Below are 25282 nucleotides of genomic sequence, written 5' to 3'. Positions count from 1 at the left end.
AAGAGAGGCAGTTTTTGCCTGAGGTGCCCAGGACGTCTCACCGGAAAGAAAACTTCATTTGGCAATTTTTTAAAATTCCCAAAGGTCAGAAAAAAGTAAATGCAAGATACGTAACTTGCCTTATATGTCAAGATAGACTGTCCAGAGGAACCGAGAAAAAATACAGTTTCGGAAACTACACAATGCATCGCCATATGACTAGGTGGCATCCTAACAACTACAGTGCTGCACAGTTTTGGAACGACCTAGATAATCTCCCTATTATGGCCAGAAGATCTGTTGTACCGGAAGTAACGGGACCAGAGGGCAGGGAGATGGTGCCAAATATACAAATGAGATTTGGTGAAGTAAAACACATCTGCGTATTTTGCGATGGATTCATTTGCTACGGAGAAAGAAGCATCACTCTGATCAACAGAGCTATTGACTATCATATGCAAGTTTGTACGAAACGCCCAAAATAATAAATACTTTTTTTTTGTTTTGTTGCTCCTGTTGAGCCCTTTACAATGAATCGTTTTCATTGCCCCCTCCAAGAAAAACCCCAAAAAATATAAAACTGTTCAGAAAAATTCAAAAAAAGTAAAAAAAAGTTCCGAAAAATAATAAAAAAAATATAAAACAACAAAAACAATAAAAAAAAAAGTTCTTTTCAGAACTACCTCCCCGTTATTAAAAAATTGGTACAATATTTGGAACTGTGCCAACCTCTATTTCTCTTAGTTCGCTTCCCAGTTCGCTCGCCGGTACGCGAACCGGAAGCGAACCAAAAACAGTAAGTATAAGGGAAGGAAACAGACACTTATGTTAAAAGAAAACAGCTATAGGGGAGTAAACTAGAGATACTATTACCCGTAATCCACTGCTGATGATGTCACATATTACATCATTCATGACATGCTCAGTGACATCATCAGCAGAGGATTGCGGGTTTTTTGGCAACGTGCCTTATCCACGGTTTAATAACGCTGCCTTTTGCTTTATATAAGTTTTCAAATTGTATGAAATATATACCAATAGGTCGTTATGAACCTTTAGGTAGTGCTTTTCTTCATGAGGTCTGGTCGCTTCCATACACATACAGATGTTTCAAAGATGATCAAGAAGTTTATCTGAATGGAGAGGAATGCACTGAGACGCCAGATCATTCACTAATGTGTAGGCACATACAGTTACACGGTTCATGCAACAAACACCGACCAAATATGGCTTGCGTGTTGCAAGGCACGCCAGTTCCTGCTATCATCCCCACGTTCAAGTTGTTGGAAAATGGTAGTTATTTGATGCTCAATAATGAAGATTGTTCTGGGTTAATTAAAAGTATTCCTTTTATCGTAACAGTAAGTGAACGGGTTATTTGCTGCAGAAATGTTCTATTTCCTCCCACACATGAACATAGGGAGTTTTCAATCTGGCCACAAATACCAACCTTGGGAGCAGATTTCAACGGCATGGCAAGAATAAGAGCTCTTTTGTCTCAGAGAGAGGTGGCCTTGAGTTCGGCCCGTGAAACTTTCGTGCTTCACATAGCGAACACCCGTACAGAGGTGCAGACCCTTTTCAATTCAGATTTGCCTTTGCATTTCAGCGACATGGTTCGGACTATCTTTAACGCATCCTCCACAAAGGCCCTGGCGCACTTTTTTAAAGTTGTTACCAGTGGTCTCGTGACTTCATTTGAGAAAATCTTTGGAGTCATCCCTGCTTTCTTTCATTCTATTTTTTCCACTCTGCTTCGTGGATTGCCATTTTTACTTGCATTACCAGCGGACGCTCTTGTGCTTTTTTACATTTTTAAATATGGATGTCCCTCCTATGCAACCTCCCGCCCTGCAGCTGCTGACACTGTTCCGCAATCGCATGCTAGAATATTATGGCACAATGCCGTTGGCGATATTAAGCACGGCATATGGATTATCTTTTCGATTCTCCTACTTCACCTGTGTCCAGCCTGTATTTCACTGCCTGACCTGTGATTTCGATTGGGCCATTGATTTGTGTCTCTGCGGACCGGTTTCTCCTGACGTCGACTTTAATCAGCTGATGACTCCTATCATTACTCACGAGTTGGTTTGTCCTGGCGAAAGGATTATGGCTGTGGCATTGATGCATGGACTAATTGGTCCCTGGAATTTACTGGCGGCAACACAGTCTTTCTTGGAACAGAGCTTTCTTGAAAACCCACCGAGCTGTCCTCTGATGGTGATAGAGGATCCGGTGCTGGGAGAGCACGTATGTTCTTTTCCGCTTTTAAATTGGATGGCTGAACTCTTTTCGGATGAAGACGGTGACTTCCTATTGGAGGCTGTTGCAGCTTATTTTGCATACACAGTTATGTCATAGACCTTTTTCATGTTTGATATGCTGAGTACTAGCATTTCATTGACAATTCATTGACTTATTTGTCAGGTTTTTATTATTTACCTTGCCTATTGGCTTAAGACTCGATAAAGTACTTGGCTGTTTTATTTTTCTTTAGAATTAAATTTTCCTAGTTTTTAATGCTTTACCTTGCGGACCGTCCACATATAAACTTGCAATCTGCTCTCATGAGATGGCACTTCTATTATCTTATTCAGTTCGTTTCCGGATCATGGGGAGGTGTCATCTAGGTCCTGGATATCTTTACACCGTGTTAAGTTAGCATGGGCTCATTACCGGTTTAAACGCCATTTTTCCTTTTTTGCAACTTCTGCACACGACACTTAGTTGTTGCTTTAGCTTTCAACCTAGTAGTTCATCGTGGTTTACATGAGAATAATATGTTATTGCTCTACTATCTGCTATGCTTGTTAAACTATATCTGTACAGTGAGTGCTAAAGTTTCAAGAACAACACGATACAGAATTGTTATGAGGTCTGATCTCCACGACTTCATACTCATAACATAAGTGCAGCTTCTGCCAATTCTGGGCATGAGGCGGGTTTTATATTGCTTTGCCGAACACACATACACAACAGTTGATGCGGTTCACATGAAGAGAGAGCTGGTGTATGCTGATGTGATTCCTTCAAATCTAAGACACTAAAGTATGGGCACGCCCTAAACCAACACAAAGAGACCTTCTTAGCAAATAATATAATATGTGTATTAGGGAGGGTGAGATATAAGCAGCCGCGGGCCTTGGAGGGAGTTACGGTGAGGCAGGGAGGCGGGGAAGGGGAGAAGCAGGGTGCAGCCCTCTCCACCCTGCCCCTCCCCCTCCCCGCCTCCCTGCCCCACCGTAACTCCCTCCACGGCCCGCGGCTGCTTATAAGTGTTGCTAACTCTTATTCATTTACAGCATGTTAACATACTGTCACCATTCGCTTTTTATGTACTAGTAACTATGCTGGTAATTTTGCTACTGATAATATGTGTACTTGTATTATCTAAGATACTATGCCTGAGAAGACGGCATTAGTAAATAAACATTTCAAATACACATGTGTTCTTCTTAACTCCATGTTCTGGTTTCTAAGAAATATATAACGACCGACTGTTCATGAGTTCCACGTATCCTGAGGTACTATAAGTTCATATTCTGGATTGTCTAAACATTGAGAGTTTGTTATATCCAATGTGACACTGTACCTAGCTTGCTAAGGGGTTTTTGATTACTAAGGTGAGTTTTGGGACACCCTAATTCGCCGAGGTTCCAATCCTCTGTCCACAGTTCTGTGTGAGAACAGAAACCCTGCGACAGGGGCACCCCCGACCCTTGCTGGAGCTTCATCACACTTGCGATACAACTCCAGCAATGCGCCACCTTTACGGCACAGATACATCACACATCTGTGCTGTTTTTGCCCCATGATGCGCCGCATTGTAAATGCAGCACACCATAGGTGACGGAACAGCGGCACAGAATGACTAACACATCCCTGGTGATGCGCCAGTCATCATAAATCTATCCCTATGCTTCTTATCTTGTTAGAGATGAACCGCCATATGTATCATCAAAGTTTTTTGCATTTCCTAAATAGCGAACTTTAAGGAATAAATAGCGATTCTTTACCATTCCTAGTTTGCGATGAGCTATTTGCTAATTACAAATTACCCATTCATTTCCTTCATTTCCATAGGGCGGTTGGACTCACTTTTAGCTCGAACGGCTGAATGGATTTCCACGAAACTTGGCAAAATTGTAGGGACTGGTAGCCCGATGTGCCTTTGCTATGTCTCAAGATATATGCTCCAGTGATTTTTACGAAAATTAACTTTGAAAAATATATATTGGGCTACATTGGCCTATATATATGTTGGAGCCCAAATGTAGCCCAATGTAGCCCAATGAAGCCCAATGAAGCCCAATGTAGCCCAATGTAGCCCAAAGATGGCCGCCAGAGACGAAAAAAAACAAATGTAGCCCAAATATCAGCCAGATGTAGCCCAACTATAGCCCAGTGACAGAATGACCAATCAGCTTCGCAAACCTCCGTTACGCGAAGCGGAGCGCTGTTACAGATATATATCTTTTTTTGAACGTTAATTTCTCAAAATCCACTGGAGCACATATATTGAGACCTAGCAAAGGCACATCGGGCTACCAGTCCCTAATATTTTACCAAGTTTCGTGCAAATCCATTCAGCCGTTCGATTATTATTATTATTTTTTTTTTTTGCCCCGCGGGGCCCTTTTAAAACCTCCACATCAAACCTAGGGGGTCAGCGAGGATCTACTATTCCCCCTTATGGTCATTTGCCCCTTCGCTTTCGCCTCCTCTTGTCTCTCGATCCTACCGAGAGACAAGATGGCGGCCGCTACAGACTGTTTGGAATGTTGACAGACGCCGGAGAACCAATCAGCTTCGCTTCACAAAGCTCCGTTGCGCGAAAAGTACGCGTCCTGGAGCGCTGCCCGGTCCGCTGTTACAGATATATATCTTTTTTTAAACGTTAATTTCTCAAAATCCACTGTAGCACATATATTGAGACCTACAAAAGGCACATCGGGCTACCAGTCCCTACAATTTTGCCAAGTTTCGTGCAAATCCATTCAGCCGTTCGGGCTAAAAGTGAGGCCAACCGCCCTATGGAAAACTCAATGTTAAAAACACGTTTTGGGACCCCCCTTTTTTCTCGGCCCCCCCTAGACGAACCCCCCCCAAATTTTCAAGGGCTGCTCAGAAACAAATGTGCCATTTTCCTGAAAATTTCAGCCAATTCCGTCCACAAACGCCAAAGTTATTAGACATAGAATTTTCAAAAATCCCATAGAGAAAAAATCCTAACTATATATAACTACTGGCGACCGCCAGTAGGTAATATATATATATAGGTATTATTTGCCACTTTTAGATGTATTTATCAATGTGATTAAATGTGGAACCATTTTGCAATATCCGTGCAATAGAATTGAAATGTTTTTAACATTTATATGAAGTATCCCAGTTGGCCCTGCAGTATTTTGTTTACTTCTATTAATCACATGGTGTATCTCACAACGTATATAAATCAGGCTTTTAAAAAATGCATTTCAATGTGATCAAGGGCATCTGCCCGAAACGCGTCAGTCCGCTGTATGCTTTTGAAGATTGGTGCTTGAAATAAAACATCTTGCCTTAACTTTGGGATTCACTGGTCTCTGTTCGCCACTGGTTGGAGGTTCGGGATCGTCTCTTTGGATTATATATATATATATATATATATATATATATATATATATATATCCAAACTTCCACAGCGGGGTCCTTTCGGGATTCTCACTCCCAAGTCAGGTGGCGCCTCGCATTCGGCGGACCTCCCAAAGCCGAAGTATTATCAAACATCCAAAATTGTGCTTCAAAGCAACAGGCGCACTCGGGAATTGAATGCAGTAAAGGAGTTTATTTCCAGCTCTGGAAATAAACTCCTCTACTGCATTTAATTCAATTTTGCATTCAATTTTGGATGTTTGATATATATATATATATATATATATATATATATATATATATATATATATATATATATATATATATATATATATATATATATATGAAAGCTCTGAGTTACCCACAGGTTAAGGATGCACTCATCCAGCAGCCCTTGCTTCAAACGGGTAAAGACATCTCCGCACCCCAGTCTGCAGCTTCTCATGTCTCGATTAAAAGCCTGACGCATTTCTGAGCCTACGCTCGTCTTCAGAGGCTCGACTTGAGTTAAACGGTTTGACACTCCCACTATTTAACCGCCCTCAGATGAGCGAACTCGTGTGAGTTGGAACGCACTGCCTTGTGGGACTTGTAGTTCGTGTCTCTTCCCTGTATGGGTGCGTGTTCTGCCATTTCATAGCCCTGGATGGGCCCCGGGATGCAGATGTCCATAGATCCCTCGGCTGCTGCTTCAAAACAGGTTCGGCGACTTCCGACCCGTGACCCCCATGGATCTTCCGCAGGGGGGTGCACCCTTCGCGGCTGGGCTGCCGCGTGCAAATGAAAGCTCCGAGTTACCCACAGGTTAAGGATGCACTCATCCAGCAGCCCTTGCTTCAAACGGGTAAAGACATCTCCGCACCCCAGTCTGCAGCTTCTCATGTCTCGATTAAAAGCCTGACGCGTTTCTGAGCCTACGCTCGTCTTCAGAGGCTCGACTTGAGTTAGACGCTTTGACACTCCCACTATTTAACCGCCCTCAGATGAGCGAACTCGTGTGAGTTGGAACGCACTGCCTTGTGGGACTTGTAGTTCGCGTCTCTTCCCTGTATGGGTGCGCGTTCTGCCATTTCATAGCCCTGGATGGGCCCCGGGATGCAGATGTCCATAGATCCATTGGCTGCTGCTTCACAACAGGATCGGCGACTTCCGACCCGTGACCCCCATGGATCTTCCGCGGGGGGGTGCACCCTTCGCGGCTGGGCTGCCGCGTGCAAATGAAAGCTCCGAGTTACCCACAGGTTAAGGATGCACTCATCCAGCAGCCCTTGCTTCAAACGGGTAAAGACATCTCCGTACCCCAGTCTGCAGCTTCTCATGTCTCGATTAAAAGCCTGACGCGTTTCTGAGCCTACGCTCGTCTTCAGAGGCTCGACTTGAGTTAGACGCTTTGACACTCCCACTATTTAACCGCCCTCAGATGAGCGAACTCGTGTGAGTTGGAACGCACTGCCTTGTGGGACTTGTAGTTCGTGTCTCTTCCCTGTATGGGTGCGTGTTCTGCCATTTCATAGCCCTGGATGGGCCCCGGGATGCAGATGTCCATAGATCCCTTGGCTGCTGCTTCACAACAGGTTCGGCGACTTCCGACCCGTGACCCCCATGGATCTTCTGCGGGGGGGGTGCACCCTTCGCGGCTGGGCTGCCGCGTGCAAATGAAAGCTCCGAGTTACCCACAGGTTAAGGATGCACTCATCCAGCAGCCCTTGCTTCAAACGGGTAAAGACATCTCCGCACCCCAGTCTGCAGCTTCTCATGTCTCGATTAAAAGCCTGACGCGTTTCTGAGCCTACGCTCGTCTTCAGAGGTTCGACTTGAGTTAGACGCTTTGACACTCCCACTATTTAACCGCCCTCAGATGAGCGAACTCGTGTAAGTTGGAACGCACTGCCTTGTGGGACTTGTAGTTCGTGTCTCTTCCCTGTATGGGTGCGTGTTCTGCCATTTCATAGCCCTGGATGGGCCCCGGGATGCAGATGTCCATAGATCCCTTGGCTGCTGCTTCACAACAGGTTCGGCGACTTCCGACCCGTGACCCCCATGGATCTTCCGCGGGGGGTGCACCCTTCGCGGCTGGGCTGCCACGTGCAAATGAAAGCTCCGAGTTACCCACAGGTTAAGGATGCACTCATCCAGCAGCCCTTGCTTCAAACGGGTAAAGACATCTCCGCACCCCAGTCTGCAGCTTCTCATGTCTCGATTAAAAGCCTGACGCGTTTCTGAGCCTACGCTCATCTTCAGAGGCTCGACTTGAGTTAGACGCTTTGACACTCCCACTATTTAACCGCCCTCAGATGAGCGAACTCGTGTGAGTTGGAACGCACTGCCTTGTGGGACTTGTAGTTCGTGTCTCTTCCCTGTATGGGTGCATGTTCTGCCATTTCATAGTCCTGGATGGGCCCCGGGATGCAGATGTCCATAGATCCCTTGGCTGCTGCTTCACAACAGGTTCGGCGACTTCCGACCCGTGACCCCCATGGATCTTCCGCGGGGGGGTGCACCCTTCGCGGCTGGGCTGCCGCCTGCAAATGAAAGCTCCGAGTTACCCACAGGTTAAGGGTGCACTCATCCAGCAGCCCTTGCTTCAAACGAGTAAAGACATCTCCGCACCCCAGTCTGCAGCTTCTCATGTCTCAATTAAAAGCCTGACGCGTTTCTGAGCCTACGCTCGTCTTCAGAGGCTCGACTTGAGTTAGACGCTTTGACACTCCCACTATTTAACCGCCCTCAGATGAGCGAACTCATGTGAGTTGGAACGCACTGCCTTGTGGGACTTGTAGTTCGTGTCTCTTCCCTGTATGGGTGCGTGTTCTGCCATTTCATAGCCCTGGATGGGCCCCGGGTTGCAGATGTCCATAGATCCCTTGGCTGCTGCTTCACAACAGGTTCGGCGACTTTCGACCCGTGACCCCCATGGATCTTCCGCGGGGGGGTGCACCCTTCGCGGCTGGGCTGCCGCGTGCAAATGAAAGCTCCGAGTTACCCACAGGTTAAGGATGCACTCATCCAGCAGCCCTTGCTTCAAACGGGTAAAGACATCTCCGCACCCCAGTCTGCAGCTTCTCATGTCTCGATTAAAAGCCTGACGCGTTTCTGAGCCTACGCTCGTCTTCAGAGGCTCGACTTGAGTTAGACGCTTTGACACTCCCACTATTTAACCGCCTCAGATGAGCGAACTCGTGTGAATATATATATATATGTTAGACCTGACATCATTGGCATGAGTCTCTCCTCCATTTTTTCTGTTTGCCTCCTCTGTTTACGATGTTTTTGCTGGTATATTGCTTTGGGCACTGTGCCACTGCTGATCAGTGCCACAGTGCAAGTGCTCCCTATGTGAAATTGCTGTATTGATTGAATTCCATGTTTGGCTTATTTGGTTTACTGTCAGTCCCTAGTAGAGTGCACCAGGAGTGCCAGGGCTTGTAAATACAAATGCTGCTAGTGGGCTTGCAGCACGTGTTGTGCCACCCACAAGAGCGGCCTAGTAAAAGTATGTCTGAAGGTCTGCTATTGCAAGACCTACGTGCAGTCTGGTACTGTCACGCAGTCTGCGCAAGTACACCTACTTGCCAGTCCCTAAACCTTCCCTTAAACTTCATGTTAGTCACCCCTATGGTAGGCTTAAGGGCAGGGTGCATTTTAAGCATAAGGTAGGACAAGCCTGACAAGGTTGGCATGTCCTAATAGTGAATTACAGCCATATTCGTTTTTCACTATTGTAAGGTTACCTGCTCTCCATCAGTTAGAATGGGCTGCCAGGATTATTAATGCTATAATCCTAGCGGGCTCGGGGAGCATGGTGCAATGTCGAGTTTGGTATCCCTGAACTCAGGGTTTAATAACGCATCCATTTGTGTGGATGGTTTTTGGACTCTGTGTTTGAAAATAGCACTTTTAGAAAGTAGCTATTTTCTTGTCTAACTATCTACCGGTCTCTGCTGGTTCTGGTGTGCGTGTGACAGGAGCTGGGTGGCTCCAGAGGTCTGAATGAGTCAGTGTGGGGTGAGTGGGGCATTTGCATTGAGAGTAGGGGAAGAGTAGCTCCTGATAGCCTGCCCTGCCTGATACAATGCTGGCTCCGCCCCCCTGCCAGGCGACTGATGACTCTGTGCCTGCCAGGGACTTTCCTGGCCCCACCTATTGCCGGGCAACTGATGGCCCTGCCGCTGCCAGTGACAATGCTGGCTCCGCTCCTGCTGGGCGGCTGAAGACTCTGCCCTGCACAGTGAATAGGCCAGGTGCCTAGGCCTGGCAACACCCACAACAAACCCAAGATGGGGGGAAATTCCCCTGCATGGACAAAGGGATCAAAGCCAAAAAGGGGTATAAGAGAAGGACCCCTGAACCAAGAATTTAGATCACTTCTGACAAGGAAACCTGAACCAAGGACAAGAAGCCTGCTGATCCAAGGACAGCCTACCGCTTCTGCCAGAGTGCTGTTTGTTGGGGGAATCCTGCAGTCGCTTCTTTATTTTTGCCAAGGAACCAGGAGAGAGGAACTGAGTGTGTACTCTCAAACTTGCTAAAGAAAATCTCCAAGGGTTGGAAGAGTGCCAGCCTCCTGTTGAAGTCACAGGGCCAAAGGACTTCATCTATTTGCTAAAAGTGCTTGTTGCTGGAACCTGAAATCCAGCACCTCTGAAGAATCCAGCAATCTCGACGCCGACGGACGCCGCCGAATCCAGCTTGACATCGTGAGTAACGGCTCCAGTGTCCCGCCCCTTCGACGCCGGCCGCCGGGCCCGATCGACGCCAGTAGCGACGCCAGTGAGTAGCGAGTTCGGCTCCAGCTCCAAGTGACCCTGTGTCGACGCCGCCGCTGATTGCATCGACGCCGAGCCCTCTCGACGCCGTGAGCGCTGCTCACTTTTGCAACATCGACATCAACATCGACGACGACGTATCCTGCTTCATCTCGTGAGCGCTGCTCCTGCCTGACTTCGGTCGACGCCGCTGCAGATCGCCCTGACTCCGAGGCCCCGATCGACGCCGAAGACGCGACGCCGGACATCTCGAAGCCGCTGATCATTGAGTGCTTCACCTTTCCAAGGTACTGTGTTGTTGGGGTCTGTGCGACTCCGGGCTCGACGTAGCGCTCCTCGCGGTCGACGCCGAACCTTTGGATTAACTTTGCCTCGACGTCGTGTGACTCCTGTGTGGGTTACATTGTTGCCAAGAACTGTGTTTTAAAGAAGAAGAGTTGCTTTTGTTACTAAAGACTTTGTGCTAAGAAGAAACCATGCTTGAACTAATATTTTTTCCTTCCAAGAGTATTTATTAAGATTGTGGTATATTTTTGTCGTTATTTAGTCTTGTGCTAAGTCTTATATAAACATTCTTATTTTTATAATACTACTGTGTCGTGGCCATTTGTAGTGTATTCACTGTATTACTGTATGTGGTCATAAATGCTTAACGCACTGCCTCTGAGATAAGCCTGTCTGCTTTGCCAAAGTACCAAGGGGGTGAGCAGGGGTTATCTAAGTGTGTGATCCCCTTGCCCTGACTAGAAAAGGTGTGTCCCTATTTGTCAGAAGTGTATACCTCTGCCAACTAGAGACAACCGCTTCTAACAATATATATATATATATATATATATATATATATATATATTCCGAGTATTGTCGCTTTAGGCAAAAAAGAACAGTTCGCCAACAGTCTCCAGCAACAAAGAGTCGACCCAGAAGTGCTGGTGCAAAGGTGATTTTAATCTCGTAAAACCAGCGCTGCCGCCATGACGCGTTTCGCCTCCAGGGATCTTGATCACATGACCTATATATATATATATATATATATATATATTCACTGAAAAAACCATAGGTTATAGACCATATATAGTTAGGAATTAGCATTTAAAAAACCTTATTTTACTCACACAAAACCATTGAAATTCCATATATAGTTAGTTGTACTAACTATATATCGCGCACCCGCAATCCACTGCTGATGATGTCACATATTACATCATTTATGACATGGTCAGTGACATCGCAAATGACATCACTGATGACATCACTGATGACATCACTGATGACATCACTGATGACATCTCAAATGACATCACTGATGACATCACTGATGACAACATCCAGTGACTGTATTTTTCTGTAAAGTTAAAATATGTCTTACATATTGAAGAATGAGTGGATGTATAAGTGTCTTGATGAAGGATTTAGTAGGGGCATGACTGACTGTATGAGTGACTGATTAAATGTGTCTCACTGAGTGCATGGGTTAGTGACTAAACTGTCTTAATTTGTGCATCATTATGTCTGTTGTTCTGTAAACTGCTGCATGTGTTGATCAGTAGCTATATGATTAACTATATGGGTTATTGATTGGTTGCCCAAGCATTTGTATGGGAGACTGAGTTTGTGTGTGGGTGGCTGGGAGGTGTATGACTCTCTGCATAGATGTGTGAGCAGTTGATTCACTAGATGTATGGGTTCAAAAGTGCATGTGGAAACAGCTGTATGGGCAGTTGACTGTGTGCATGAGTGTATTGGTGAGTGAATGGATATCTCAGTGCTACATGTTAAAGTAAGTACATATGTAAAATACAGTACATGTGAGAGTTGACATATATAAATAACTGTGCATAAGAGCCAGTGAATGTGTGAGTGGCTGTATGGATCATTGTGAACTTGTATCCAGGATTGTATAAGTGAGTAAATATGTTTTAGTATATGTTTGAATAAGTAAGGTGTGTATAACTGTATAGTTGAGGAAATGGAGGTGTGATTGATTCTTTGCATGACTGACTAAGTGTCTGAGTAACTCCATGGATGAGTGACAGTCTATGAGTGTCTGTTTACACTGAGTGTATCTAAGGTTATATTAGAGTCTGAAGAGGTTCATCGTATTATCACTTGAATGATGTCATCAGTGATGTGATCAGTAATGTCAAATGAGATGTCATCAGTGATGTCATCAGTGATGTCATTTGAGATGTCATCAGTGATGTCATCAGTAATGTCATTTGAGATGTCATCAGTGATGTCATCAGTGATGTCATTTGAGATGTCATCAGTGATGTCATCAGTGATGTCACTGACCATGTCATGAATGACGTAATATGTGACATCATCAGCAGTGGATTGCGGGTGCGCGATATATAGTTAGTACAACTAAATATATATGGAATTTCAATGGTTTTGTGTGAGTAAAATAAGGTTTTTTAAATGCTAATTCCTAACTATATATGGTCTATAACCTATGGTTTTTTCAGTGAATTTTCAAGGTTTTGTAAATGCTAATTCCTAACTATATATGGTCTATAACCTATGGTTTTTTCAGTGAATTTCATTGGTTTTTTAAAAGCTAATATCTGTAGCTGTAAAATGTATTCTTCTTTAAATCCAAAAATATATTTTATATGTTTATTAATAATTTTTTTTTTAATACTTTTTTTTGTTCGCTCCCGGTTCGCGAACCGGGAAGCTTCCCGTTAGCTCATCTTGATGCCGCGACCCAGTCCGCGAAATGGTAAACCTTCCGTTAGCGCAACTGCCGCGTTAGAAATCAACATCGTGACGCGTCGCGGAAGCGCGACGTATCACGTTGTCGCGTAATGCGTCTTATGACGCGCTGCGTTAGCGCACCCGGAAGTGCTCCGGTACGCGAACTGAGACGCGAAGCGCAGCTCCCCGGAAGCGATCCGCGGCGCGTCGCGAAAGCGCGACGTATCGCGTTGCCGCGTAATGCGTCTTATGACGCGCCGCGTTAGCACACCCGGAAGCGCTCCGGAGCGCGAACCGAGGCGCGAAGCGCAGCGACCCGGAAGTGATCCGGGGCGCGTTCCGCAGCGCGTAACTTAAGCGTAAGAGGTCATGTGACTTGTTAATAAAACTTTTCATTGGTTCATTTCACTTTTGGTTTCATAATGATGTAAGGCTAGGTCAGGTGACCTAAAAATAACACTTTTCATTGGTTTAGAACTATTGTTTTTCCCAAATGATAAAACCCCCTCCTTCTTTCCTCACTCTGACTTTCATCTTTGTGAGAGGAAGACCATTTTTGATAGTTGAGCAATGGCTTCATTAGTTGCTTCAGCTGGTGCACCCCCACCACCACCTCCACCTCCTCATGGGAAGAGAGGACCACCTCCCCAGTCCATCAGCCAGACAGAGGAGGAAGAGGATGAACTAGAGGAAGAGGAGACCGAAGGACCACAGTTCTTACAAGAGGTGCCCCGGGTTTCCCGTCGGAAAGCCAGCTTTATTTGGCAGTTTTTTTCACTCCCTCGAGGGCAAAAAAAAGTAAATGCTAGGTATGTCACCTGCCTGATTTGTAAAGACCGGTTATCTAGAGGCACTGATAAAAAATATAGCTACGGAAACTATACAATGCATCGTCACATGAACAGGTGGCATCCATTGAACTACAGCCAGGCGGAGATACGTGACATGCAATTTAACCCAACAACAACTCCTGTGGCCAGGTCAACATCACTAATATCGTTGACAGGAGCAGAGGCACGGGAAACCGTGCCAAACATTCAGGAGAACTTTGCTCATATGAAATTTACTTGTATGTACTGCGGTGCATTGCTGTCATGTGGTAACATGAGCATTACGTTAATAAACCTAGCTTATGTAAATCACAATTGCCCTAACCGCCCCAGACAGTAATTTTTTTTTTGCTCCTGTTGAGCCCTTTTCAATGCCTGTTTTTTGTTGTTTCCCCTCCATCAAAAACAAAAAAAAACATAAAACTGTTCAAAAAATACAAAAAAAAAAAAAAATGTTCAAAAAAAAAATATATATAAAACAACAAAAACATTAAAAAAAAGTTCTTTTCAGAACTACCTCCCCTTTCAAAAAAAAATTGCTAGAATGTTTAGCACTCTGGCAAGCTCTATTTCTTTTAGTTCGCTTCCCCGTTCGCTTCCCGGTTCGCGAACCGGGAGCGAACCAAAAAAAAAAAAATAAATAAAAAAAAAGAAGAGTAAGTATAAGGGAAGTAAACAGAGAGTAATGTTAAAAGAAAGACAGCTATAGGGAGTAAACCAGAGATACTGTTTAATAGATCTATTTACCGAAGAAAAGATGGAAGAGGGTATAATTGTGAAAAACAAAATAGATAAGGAAGTGAAAGAAAAAAAAGAGAGTAGAACAATAACAAAGAAGAGTTTCTTGGAGAATGTGAGTGAATGTTCAAAATCAGAGTAAAACATGTGGAATAACAGAGAGAAAAAACAGAAAACAAAAAAGAAAAAATAACAGAAAAAGATTAATTGAAACAGCAAAGAAATGTAAATAACATAGAGCCATATCATCAACATAGGCAATAAAAGTTTTGCAGCTTTTATCGGCAGAAATGTGTCGCTAAAGCCGCTTTTGCGGCGGAAAACTGCCGCTAAAACCACTTTTGCAACACTTTTCTGCCAATAAAAACAGCAATAATTTTATTGGCTGTGTTCATAATATGCCCCTTAGTGTGCTTCAACTACACAGATCACTCACAATTATTATTTTACTCTAACTTTTTTCACTAATTTTCAACAAAGTACGCGAACCGGAAGCTAACCTCTTTTTTCCTTATAGTACGCTCCCCAGAACGCTTCCCGGTTCGCGAACCGGGCGCTCCCCACGCAATTTTTTTTATTTTTTTTATTTTTTTTTGCCCTGCGGGGCCCTTTTAAAGCCTCAACATCAAACCTAGGGGGTCAGGGAGGATCTACTATGCCCCCTTATGGTCATTTCCCCCTTTGTTTTGGCCTCCTCTTGTCTCTCGATCCTACCGAGAGACAAGATGGCGGCCGCTCCGGACTGTTTAGAATGTTGACAGACACCGGAGAGCCAATCAGCTTCGCTTCGCGAAGTTCCGTTACGCGTAAAGTACGCGAACCGGAGCGCTGCCCAGAGCGCGCTTACAGATATATATCTTTTTTTGAACGTTAATTTCTCAAAATCCACTGGAGCACATATATTGAGACCTAGCAAAGGCACATCGGGCTAACAGTCCCTACAATTTTGCCAAGTTTCGTGCAAATCCATTCAGCCGTTCGTGCTAAAAGTGAGGCCAACCGCCCTATGGAAATTAACATTGGAAAAACACGTTTTGGGACCCCCCTTTTTTCTCGGCCCCCCCTTGACGAACCCCCCCCCAAATTTTCAGGGGCTGCTCAGAAACAAAATGTTCCATTTTCCTGAAAATTTCAGCCAATTCCGTCCACAAACGCCAAAGTTATTAGACATAGAATTTTCAAAAATCCCATAGGGAAAAAATCCTAACTATATATACCTACTGGCGACCGCCAGTAGGTAATATATATATATATATATATATATATATATATCACAGCTCCAACAACACCAGAGTGATGCACTCTCAGGCGGGTGCTTTAAATGCAGGGGTGCTCCCGCAAATCAATTACCGCTTCACTCTCCTTCACTCCGGATTTCCATCCATTAGGAAAAAAGCACTCCCTGGGGCCGATTGAGTCTTTATAGACAAAAAAACAAACACAGCAACAACAGACGCGTTTCGGTATGAACCTTCTTATATATATATATATATATATATATATATATATATATATATATATATATCACTCACAGAAGTTCCAAAATCAGCGCGCTCTCAGGAAAGTACAGAAATCAGCACTCAGAATGATAGTAGTGTTGTTTAATCCACAACGCGTTTCGCCAGACAAACTGGCTTGATCACGTGTCCGTGGGGTCCAGAAGGAGTGTGAGAACCAGTGGAGATATATATATATATATAATATAAGGATCCCATATTCGGACACTCTGCACCTTTTAAGAAGCTGACAACGTTCAGGCTCTCCCCAGGAAACAACCTTAAAAAAACATTGCACTCTGGGATGTGTAGTTTTTCCAAGGCTACAGGGGAGTGGCAACCAGGTGACCTATGGACAAGTGGACTACCGCCTATGGGAGAGAATCCTGACATGCTAAAAGGTGGGGGTGGAGCAATTCCTTGTGACCAGCGGCATCCGAAGAAAGCCGTAAGGCCGAAATGCATCATGCCTGAGCTGTGCTAATAAAGGTCTTCCAACGTGTCCCTAGAGTGGCCTCTACTTCTTCTTCTCAAACGGAGCAGTTTTCTTGGATATTTTCACGCTGACCAGAGGCGCGTAAGGGGCTCCATTCCGACAAAGGGCCGGAGTGAAACTGGTACCTGCTACTGCTGTTGCTTTTCTTCGCATCCAAGTGATTGGAACACTCCCGCACGGCTTGAAAGGCTGGCCTAGCCATGGGCTGTTGCCTAGTGCAATTCGTTATTAACGAAGAGACAAGTTCACGACAAACTTGACTCACGGCCCGGCGGGCATTTGTACTACAAGGCTGGAACGTATTGGGGACTCGAGGAAGCCTTGTGGCAGATCTACAAACAAGGATCCCATATTCGGACACTCTGCACCTTTTAAGAAGCTGACAACGTTCAGGCTCTCCCCAGGAAACAACCTTCAAAAAACCTTGCACTCTGGGATCTGTAGTTTTTCCAAGGCTACAGGGGAGTGGCAACCAGGTGACCTATGGACAAGCGGACTACCGCCTATGGGAGAGAATCCTGACATGCTAAAAGGTGGGGGTGGAGCAATTCCTTGTGTCCAGCGGCATCCGAAGAAGGCCGTAAGTCCAAAATGCATCATGCCTGAGCTGTGCTAATAAAGGTCTTCCAACGTGTCCCCAGAGTGGCCTCTACTTCTTCTTCCCAAACGGAGCAGTTTTCTTGGATGTATATAAATATATTAAGCTCCAATTCTTCTCAACTCGGAAAAGAGATAACGGCACTCACGGGGCTAGTTTCAAAGGTTGTTTATTGCAACAACAGACAGACGCTTCGCGTTTCGGCACCTAGCCTTTCTCGATGTCAGTAGCCACTAGACATCGGCATACATTTAAAACATTTTCCCCACAACAAAGGAAGGACTATGGCGTACTGACAATTAGCAGCGCCATTTTGGAGTAGTACTTGTTACCATAGACCTAATTGATCTAGGACATGTAATATTCACATTTTTTACATATATACTCTCCATTATCCAAGTATAGTCACATATATTGTCAATTTACTTGGTCTCAAAACAAGTCAAATTATGCCGTGTATCGGCCATTATCCTCCCTCTTATGTTAATCAAGTCTATGTTTAAACGAATCAACGATTCTTTTACCCTCATTTATATGTACATTTTAAACATATTTTGAATGCATGTTCACCTTAGCAAAAAAGGTTATATATATATTGACAGTGTTCATATTTCATTGCCCACTCAATGTCCCAGTTTTTTCAATCAATCAAGGAACGTATCCTAACTCATAATTCAAATTCAAAATAGAATTTTGCAGCAAATCCAAAGATGTAATCTTATTAAATTAAAGTTATATCAAACATTGTTCTTTTCAGAGCCATCATATGAAATTCATTCCCAGCAGTATCACAGCTTTAACATTACCAAATAATTATATTCCAGTGTGTACCATAAGATCTTCCCCACTATTTATGCCCCATGGGGACTTAGTGTGAAGGTCAATAATGTACCTCGATTCCAATCTCCGAAGTTTTTCTTAATCGGTCCCCACCTCTAACACTATCAGGGACTTGATCAAGACCTAGACAAATCAATTTGCTCCGATCGCTTTTGTGTTTCTCGGCAAAATGTCTTGCGACCGGATACGATTGGTCCACCTTGTCTATTGCCCTCATGTGTTTAAGTATTCGTATTTTTAAAGGGTGCACAGTGCTCCCTATGTAGCGCAACCCACAAGGGCAGATAAGACAGTACACCACATATGGTGTGCTGCAAGTGATGAACTTGCTAATCTTCTTGACCATGCCTGTATCCTGAATGGTGTATGTAAGCGCTCTTTTGCTGTTACAGCACACCTTACATTTATTGCTGGGGAAAAAAACCCTCATGTCTTTGAGGGTGTTAGTTTTTGGTGGTACCCTTTCCAAATGGCTTCGTACCAACTGATCTCGAATGGACCTAGCCTTTGTGAAAGTAACTAACGGGAAATCGGGAACATCTCCATCTATAACACTGTCCGTTTTCAGGATGTGCCAGTTTTTTTTCAGCATATGTTTTAAATGGTTTGCCTCTGCCGAATATGGAGTAATGAGTCGAAATTTGCCTCCTTCTGCTTTCCTGTTCTTACTTTGAGTCAATAAGGTGTCTCTCGGGATGGCTCTTACTTTGCCCAGTGTTTTATTTAGGGTTACAGGATTATATCCTCTTACAATGAATCTTTCCACACTTTCTGATGCTGCTCTTTCAAAGTCACAATCGCGTGTGCAATTTCTCTTAAGTCTGAGTAATTCCCCATAGGGGATACTTTGTACTAGTTTAGGGGGATGACTACTAGTTGCAAACAAAATTGAATTGCCAGCTGTAGCTTTTCGATATAAAGAAGTCTCAATTTGCCCCCCTTCAACCTGCACTCTCAGGTCCAAATAGTCCACTGCCACTGGACTAATTGTTCCAGAGAAGTGCAGGTTGTTGTCATCGTCATTTAGAGTAGCGATGTAGTGACGTGCAGTCTCCTCTGTTCCTTGCCAGATGATGAATAAATCATCGATATATCGATGCCATCTAATCACCGAGCCACTTGATATGTCATCCCTGTAGGTTCTGGGCACCCGCTCCTCCCACCAGCCAATGAACAAGTTCGCATAGCTGGGAGCGAAGCAGGTGCCCATCGCCGTACCAAACACCTGTTTGTAGTACTCATCTACAAAAAGGAAAATGTTATTTGTGAGGCAGAATTGCAAAAACTCAATTAACATGCAGTTGTGTTGTGCATATCTTAGCTGTCTTCTCTTTAAGTAAACAGTAACTGCCTCTATTCCTTTTGAGTGTTCAATACAGGTGTAAAGACTTGTAATATCAAGTACTATGAGAAGGTAGTCAGATTTCCATTGCACATTTTGAATTTTATTTAGGAAGTCCTTGGTATCTTTTACATGAGAAGATAACTTAGTCACCAATGTAGCAAGAAAATAATCAAGGAACTTTGAGACATGTTCTGTTAGTCCCTGTACTGAAGAAACGATTGGTCTCCCAGGGGGGTGTAGGGTGTCTTTGTGTAGTTTTGGGATGTGATAAAATGTTGGCAAGTAGGATTAGAGCTGCGCAAGTACAGATGTTCTTCCTTTCCAAGCATCCCTTTGTTATACCACTTGTTTATTAGATCGTCATATGCTTGTATACATTGTTGGTATATTTTTTAAGTAGTTTTTTGATAGCAGCTGCTGTCGGATAATTGCCTGATTGCTTCATTTCGGTATTGTTCCCTTGTTTGTATCACCACATTACCCCCCTTGTCCGAGGGTTTTATAATGATGGACTTGTCTTTTGCCAATGTATCTAATGCCATTTTCTCCTTCTTCGAAAGATTCTTACCATTGCTGTATGTCCTCTGTATATATATATATATATATATATATAACATCATACTCGAGCGCTTTAATTTTTGAATAAAGGCTGCTGACAAACTCTGAGCATGTGTCGGACCTGTTTCTCTTCGGGAAAATGGGATTGGAACTTATGTTTATGCGGCATCAGCAGGAACCGCTTTCCGGCACGCCCTTCTGGTTTGGAGCTCCGCGTATAACCTGCTAAAGACTCTGGTAGTGTACGAAAATACAGCGCGGCGCCCCCCCCCCGCATGGAAAGGACACTCACCTGAGTAGACAAGCCAGACAGGGAGAGAGGACCCAGTCGAGTGCTGGATAAGGAGTTTGACAGAGGTGACACTTTTCTGGAATTTTACTCTCCACTGTGGTGCGGGGCATAACTGCATACCTTTTCCGGCATGACTGGGAAGCCACTGGGCTGTTCGAGTGGGTCCTCACTGTATGATCCATTCACTTGGGTATGCAAGAAACCCCGGCATGGAGTAGCGCCAAAGTGACTGAGGAGGCTGGGTCAACATCAAAGGCCAATCAGAGTGGACCTTTACTCATTTTAAACCAGCACTCAGTAGGAACAACTTTCACTTGATGGAACTGGGCACTGATGAAAGCCGACAGGCTGAAACGCGTCTGCCAATCGTTTCCACCAAACATCATACTCGAGCGCTTTAATTTTTGAATAAAGGCTGCTGACAAACTCTGAGCATGTGTCAGACCCGTTTCTCTTCGGGAAAATGGGATTGGAACATATATATATATATATATATTTCATTTTTCACACTATCTCAGAGAAAGTTTACTGTCTGAGAAATTGTGAAGCAAGCACCACTTTACCTGGGTGCATTACGCTCATTTGTCTCGGATGCAGGCAAGACAGACAATGTCACAAATAACTGGGTCTCCCTTCTCCTTGTGTTTATTCAATAGTAAATATGAAAGCCGAGGGTATACCCTTACTATATACTTCTCACTCCTGTTCAGTGTATATATATTACGCTTGAAACATGTCGACCTTCAGCTACCTTAGATATTCACTTCTAGCAGGTAGCGCCACATAGTTTAACATAGGGAGTAGGACTCAATCATTAAAATATTTCTGTAGAGTATACCCTGTCCTATGTTTATCCCGCTCTTTAACATATTTACTTAAAATACAACAATCTACTATTTTACCCACACTTCACCATTTGACTTATAAAGATCTCCGGTAAAGAGCCCCCATTTAGGGTGCCTGTCAGGCATTGCGATACAGAAAAGGGGGTGGTGATGAACAGAGTGTCTGAATTAAGCAGACCACTCTTACCCAGTCCAAAGATCAGGGCTTGATCCATCACCGTTATTTATCTCACTGCCCCATCCCAGCTCAGAACCTGGCTATATGCAAATTAGTCTGTCCCTGGCCCAGTGCATCATGGGAACAGGGCAGACCAAACTACCAAGCCAATTCTTCACCAGAAAGGAGACAAGCTACCGGGGACCGGTTTCTGGCATTTCAGCCTCTTCGGCCCGGCTTGCTTGAATCCTGATGGAGCAGTGAGAAATGGACTCATGTCTGAGTATACCCTGCCACACCTATAGTGGCCAAAAACGATACAGAAAAGGGGGCAGGCATTGCAGCGCCAGCCGATGTGCTGTAAAAGCCGAATGATGAAGCATGACACCTATCTAGGTATGCGAGGGCATTTTTTCCTGCAGAGCAATGCTGCCTTCAGACTCTGTGGCACTTAACTGACCTAAGCAGACAAATCTGTACTCACTAGGAACTGCATGCATTGGTGATCATGATTACCTAATCAGTGCATGTTTGCTGGACCTTATGCACTCCGAGTCCATCTCTCTTGATATATATAATATCTTGTATGCAAGTTACATGCCAGATATACACAATTACACATTGTGCTATATTATGAAAAACATATTCTTCTGCTCACAAGTTTCTTCATGGCTATTTTCACTTCTGCGTTACGCAAAGTATAGATGATAGGGTTAAGCATTGGTGTTATAACAGCATAGAAAACTGAAACTATCTTATCAAATGAAAATGTGGTAGCGGGCCTCAGGTAAATGAAGACACAAGGTCCAAAAAATATAGTAACAACAGTAAGGTGGGCACCACATGTAGAAAGGGCCTTACGCTTCCCTTCAGTTGAGCGTCCTCTTACTGTGTGCAGGATCAATGTGTAAGAAATGAGCAGTATGAGAAAACACACCAGTGAGATCAGTCCGCTGTTGGATATAATCAAAGCTCCAATAATGAAAGTGTCTGTGCACGCCAAGTTAAGCAAGGGGTGGATATCGCAAAAGAAATGGTCAACTTCATTTGGTCCACAAAATGGCAAGGTCATCATTGAAAGAACCTGTGCTGTGGAGTGCACCGCTCCACCCACCCAGCAAGCAAATACCAGTAAGCTGCAAATTCGCCTGTTCATGATGGTGGTGTAACGCAAAGGATTGCATATTGCCACATATCGATCAAAAGCCATGACAGTAAGAATGAAAATCTCCACACAGCCAAAGAAGTGGAAGAAGAATATTTGACACATACATCCATTGTAAGAGATGTTTTTTGCCTCAGATAAAAAGTTCACAAGCATGTTAGGGGCAGAGACGGATGGGTAGCACAAGTCAACAAAAGACAGGTTACCGAGGAAATGGTACATAGGTGAGTGAAGAGATGATTCACCTTTTACTGTCACAATGATGAGTAGATTTCCAAGCAACGTTAGAATGTAGAATATCAGAAACACAAAGAAAAGCAAGATCTCCAGGTTTTTGTTTTTAGAGAAACCTAAAAGCAGAAAGTCTTCTACAGTAGTTTCGTTCACCATGGTGCTTGGATTTTGATTCAAATTTGGAAGTTCTGCAGAGAAATAAGAATGCAATGTTAATAAGAGTATGGCATACCAAATTTCATTTATTGAACAAAAGCACAAGAATAATTCTAGCATACAGCCACATAAAACGTTGACAGTAAAAATTACAGCTTTTCTACGTATTCATTAATATTAGGGTCCCTGAATGTACTGCATAATGGCATTTGACATTGTTTGTCAATCAATGCTTGCCATTTGAACCTCTATGGTTCACAAATAGCACACAAATCATGATACACTATTTTCATCCACATAAATCACAGAGGTTTGATGTTTCATACTCCCATTCTTTCCCCCATGGTGGCTTGCACATGTATGCATTCTGTTTCCATATCCATGGGGTATAGCTTTGTAAACAAGAGAGTATTCGCTTCAAGAAACAGCCCATTGACCAAGAGCCACCTCAAGTCCCATGCCGAGCATAAACAAAGAAATGGTATCTCTATCAAGCTTCCATACCACTAATAATTCTGATATGTAGCCAAAGGGCCTGTAATTGCAATACTCAAGAACCCAGGCCAGACTCAGGTATATAAAATAGGCATATGACTGGACCATGTGGTCTCTTGCTAATGGCCTTAATCCATTCAAACCATGTATTTTCTGAAGGTGACTATAGTAGGGTGACAATGCATGCATGCAACTGTTCATTTATGTTTACTTGAATTTGTGTAGTGCCATAAGGGCATCAGAAAATACTTTTTCACAGATGTGTACATGATGCAGAATAGTACATAGAATAATTGTTTTAACACTGATTTCATCCCTCATTTGATCGTGGAAGGACATATTACGAATTTTTTCAAATAAGGCATTGTCTGAGTGTAACCTACACATATAAACCAAATTCAAGAGTCACCCAAGACCACACTTTTAACTCTTTTTTCTTACCTGCACTCTAGATACTTGTAATATATCCATTGGTGCAGTGGCCTGTCTCAATACGTTTCGAGAGTTTTGGAGAAGTTAAATGTATAATTCCATCCTTTTGTCAGTTTGTACAGTGCTACATGGCAAATCAAATGCCTCAAAACAGCGATTCTAAATGGAGTCAGCAAAGGACTACAATTTAGAGATACCATGTGCACACATGAGCTATTTTATAGGAATATCTAGGACAATGAGGATAAAAAATGTAATGTTTTTCGCTGCCATGGGAAGAATTTTCAATTCTATTAAGGCCCAGAGGCGGGGATTATACTTTTCGCTCTCTTTACTGAAAAATGTACAATAGCTAGTAAAAGACAGTTAAAGACAACAATCTACCCTTCTCATGAAACCATTCTACCAATCATGACCATCAGGGCAGAAAGCTGCTGGAGGCACCTTAATTTCTCCTCTTCCTTTGCAAAATCAGGCAACTATGAAGGAAATACACATAGTAGTTAGAGAGGATCAAAAATACAACAAAGAAGAATGTCTGAGCACTTCAAACAGTGCCAAACTGCTCCAGAGGTCTGGAACCTCCCTTAGCATGAAAACATTTCTCAGAAGGGTCTGCATTCAGAATTGTTGCACCACCAACGAAACAACATCTCCTGGCCATATGAATGGCTTCCTCTTCATCACTTAAACAATGTTCCTGAACAAACCATATTTTACAGGAAAATACTACTTCTTCTTCTAAATGTTTCTTAAAGCAGAAGAGAGGTGCAGTAGCCATTACTCCGTAAAAACTAACGTAAACATCTGGGAGGGGAAAGGATAATAAATCCTCAGCTCAGGCCTGGTAGTGTGGCAAAGAGCAGTCAGGCTTTACCAGAGGAACATGTTTGAATCATTGCAGAGTACCACCATGGACGATAAGTAATTACCAAGTCTCGAGGGAAATCCAACACCATTTATAAAAATAAAGTGTATTTGTATCTTAATTTAGACACTAAAATGAAAGGAATATCATTCATATAACCGGAGTTATAGATTTTTGAGGCAATATAAAATCAGTGCAAAATAAGATAGTGAAAGTTTAACATTGTGGTCAATCAGAAATACCACTAGTGACAATCGGTCACTTGCAGGTTGAGCTGCGTTGTACCCTTGCAGGGTAAAGATGATGCAGGCCCAGCACCATACCACAACAGTCAGTTCAATTTTCTTGACCTGTGGAGCAGGGGCGCAGAGTTGTCCTGGCTGTCCCTTGTGCTGAACGGGAGCTGTGGGAGAGCTTCTTTTACCGCAGAAATGATGCTGCGGGAAACAGACGCAAAAATGAAACAACAGGGCTGCTGATGATGTCAGATGGACATCTGATGGAGTTCCTCTTGGTGCAGCGTTGAATGCCAGACTGGTTACCAACATGCTTTGGCATTTGTAAGTGCGGCAGAAAGTAACTTTGATGTCCGGTGGTCCCGGGGAATGCAGTAGCTGCTTGTAACTTTGTGGAAGGCAGGACTACCGTTCCCACAATG

General features: G+C 43.7%; 1 protein-coding gene across 1 annotated transcript in view; it reads right to left on the bottom strand.

Moving 5' to 3' along the window:
• The window catches only part of LOC144769104 (olfactory receptor 4E2-like), an 86160-nt gene extending 63331 nt beyond the window's left edge, over nucleotides 1–22829 (bottom strand). Inside the window, exons 1-2 of the mRNA XM_078653107.1 lie at nucleotides 21917–22829; nucleotides 14587–14612 (exon numbers count right to left, since the gene is read on the bottom strand). Coding sequence (XP_078509233.1) covers nucleotides 14587–14612; nucleotides 21917–22829 — 939 coding nt within the window. The remainder of the gene's footprint in view (nucleotides 1–14586; nucleotides 14613–21916) is intronic.
• Between the last annotated feature and the right edge of the window lie 2453 nt (nucleotides 22830–25282).

This window comes from Lissotriton helveticus, chromosome 7, assembly GCF_964261635.1.
Source record: "Lissotriton helveticus chromosome 7, aLisHel1.1, whole genome shotgun sequence".
Lineage (NCBI taxonomy): Eukaryota > Metazoa > Chordata > Amphibia > Caudata > Salamandridae > Lissotriton > Lissotriton helveticus.
Note: the sequence above shows the minus strand (reverse complement) of the source record. Positions and strands in the feature narration are given on the sequence as shown.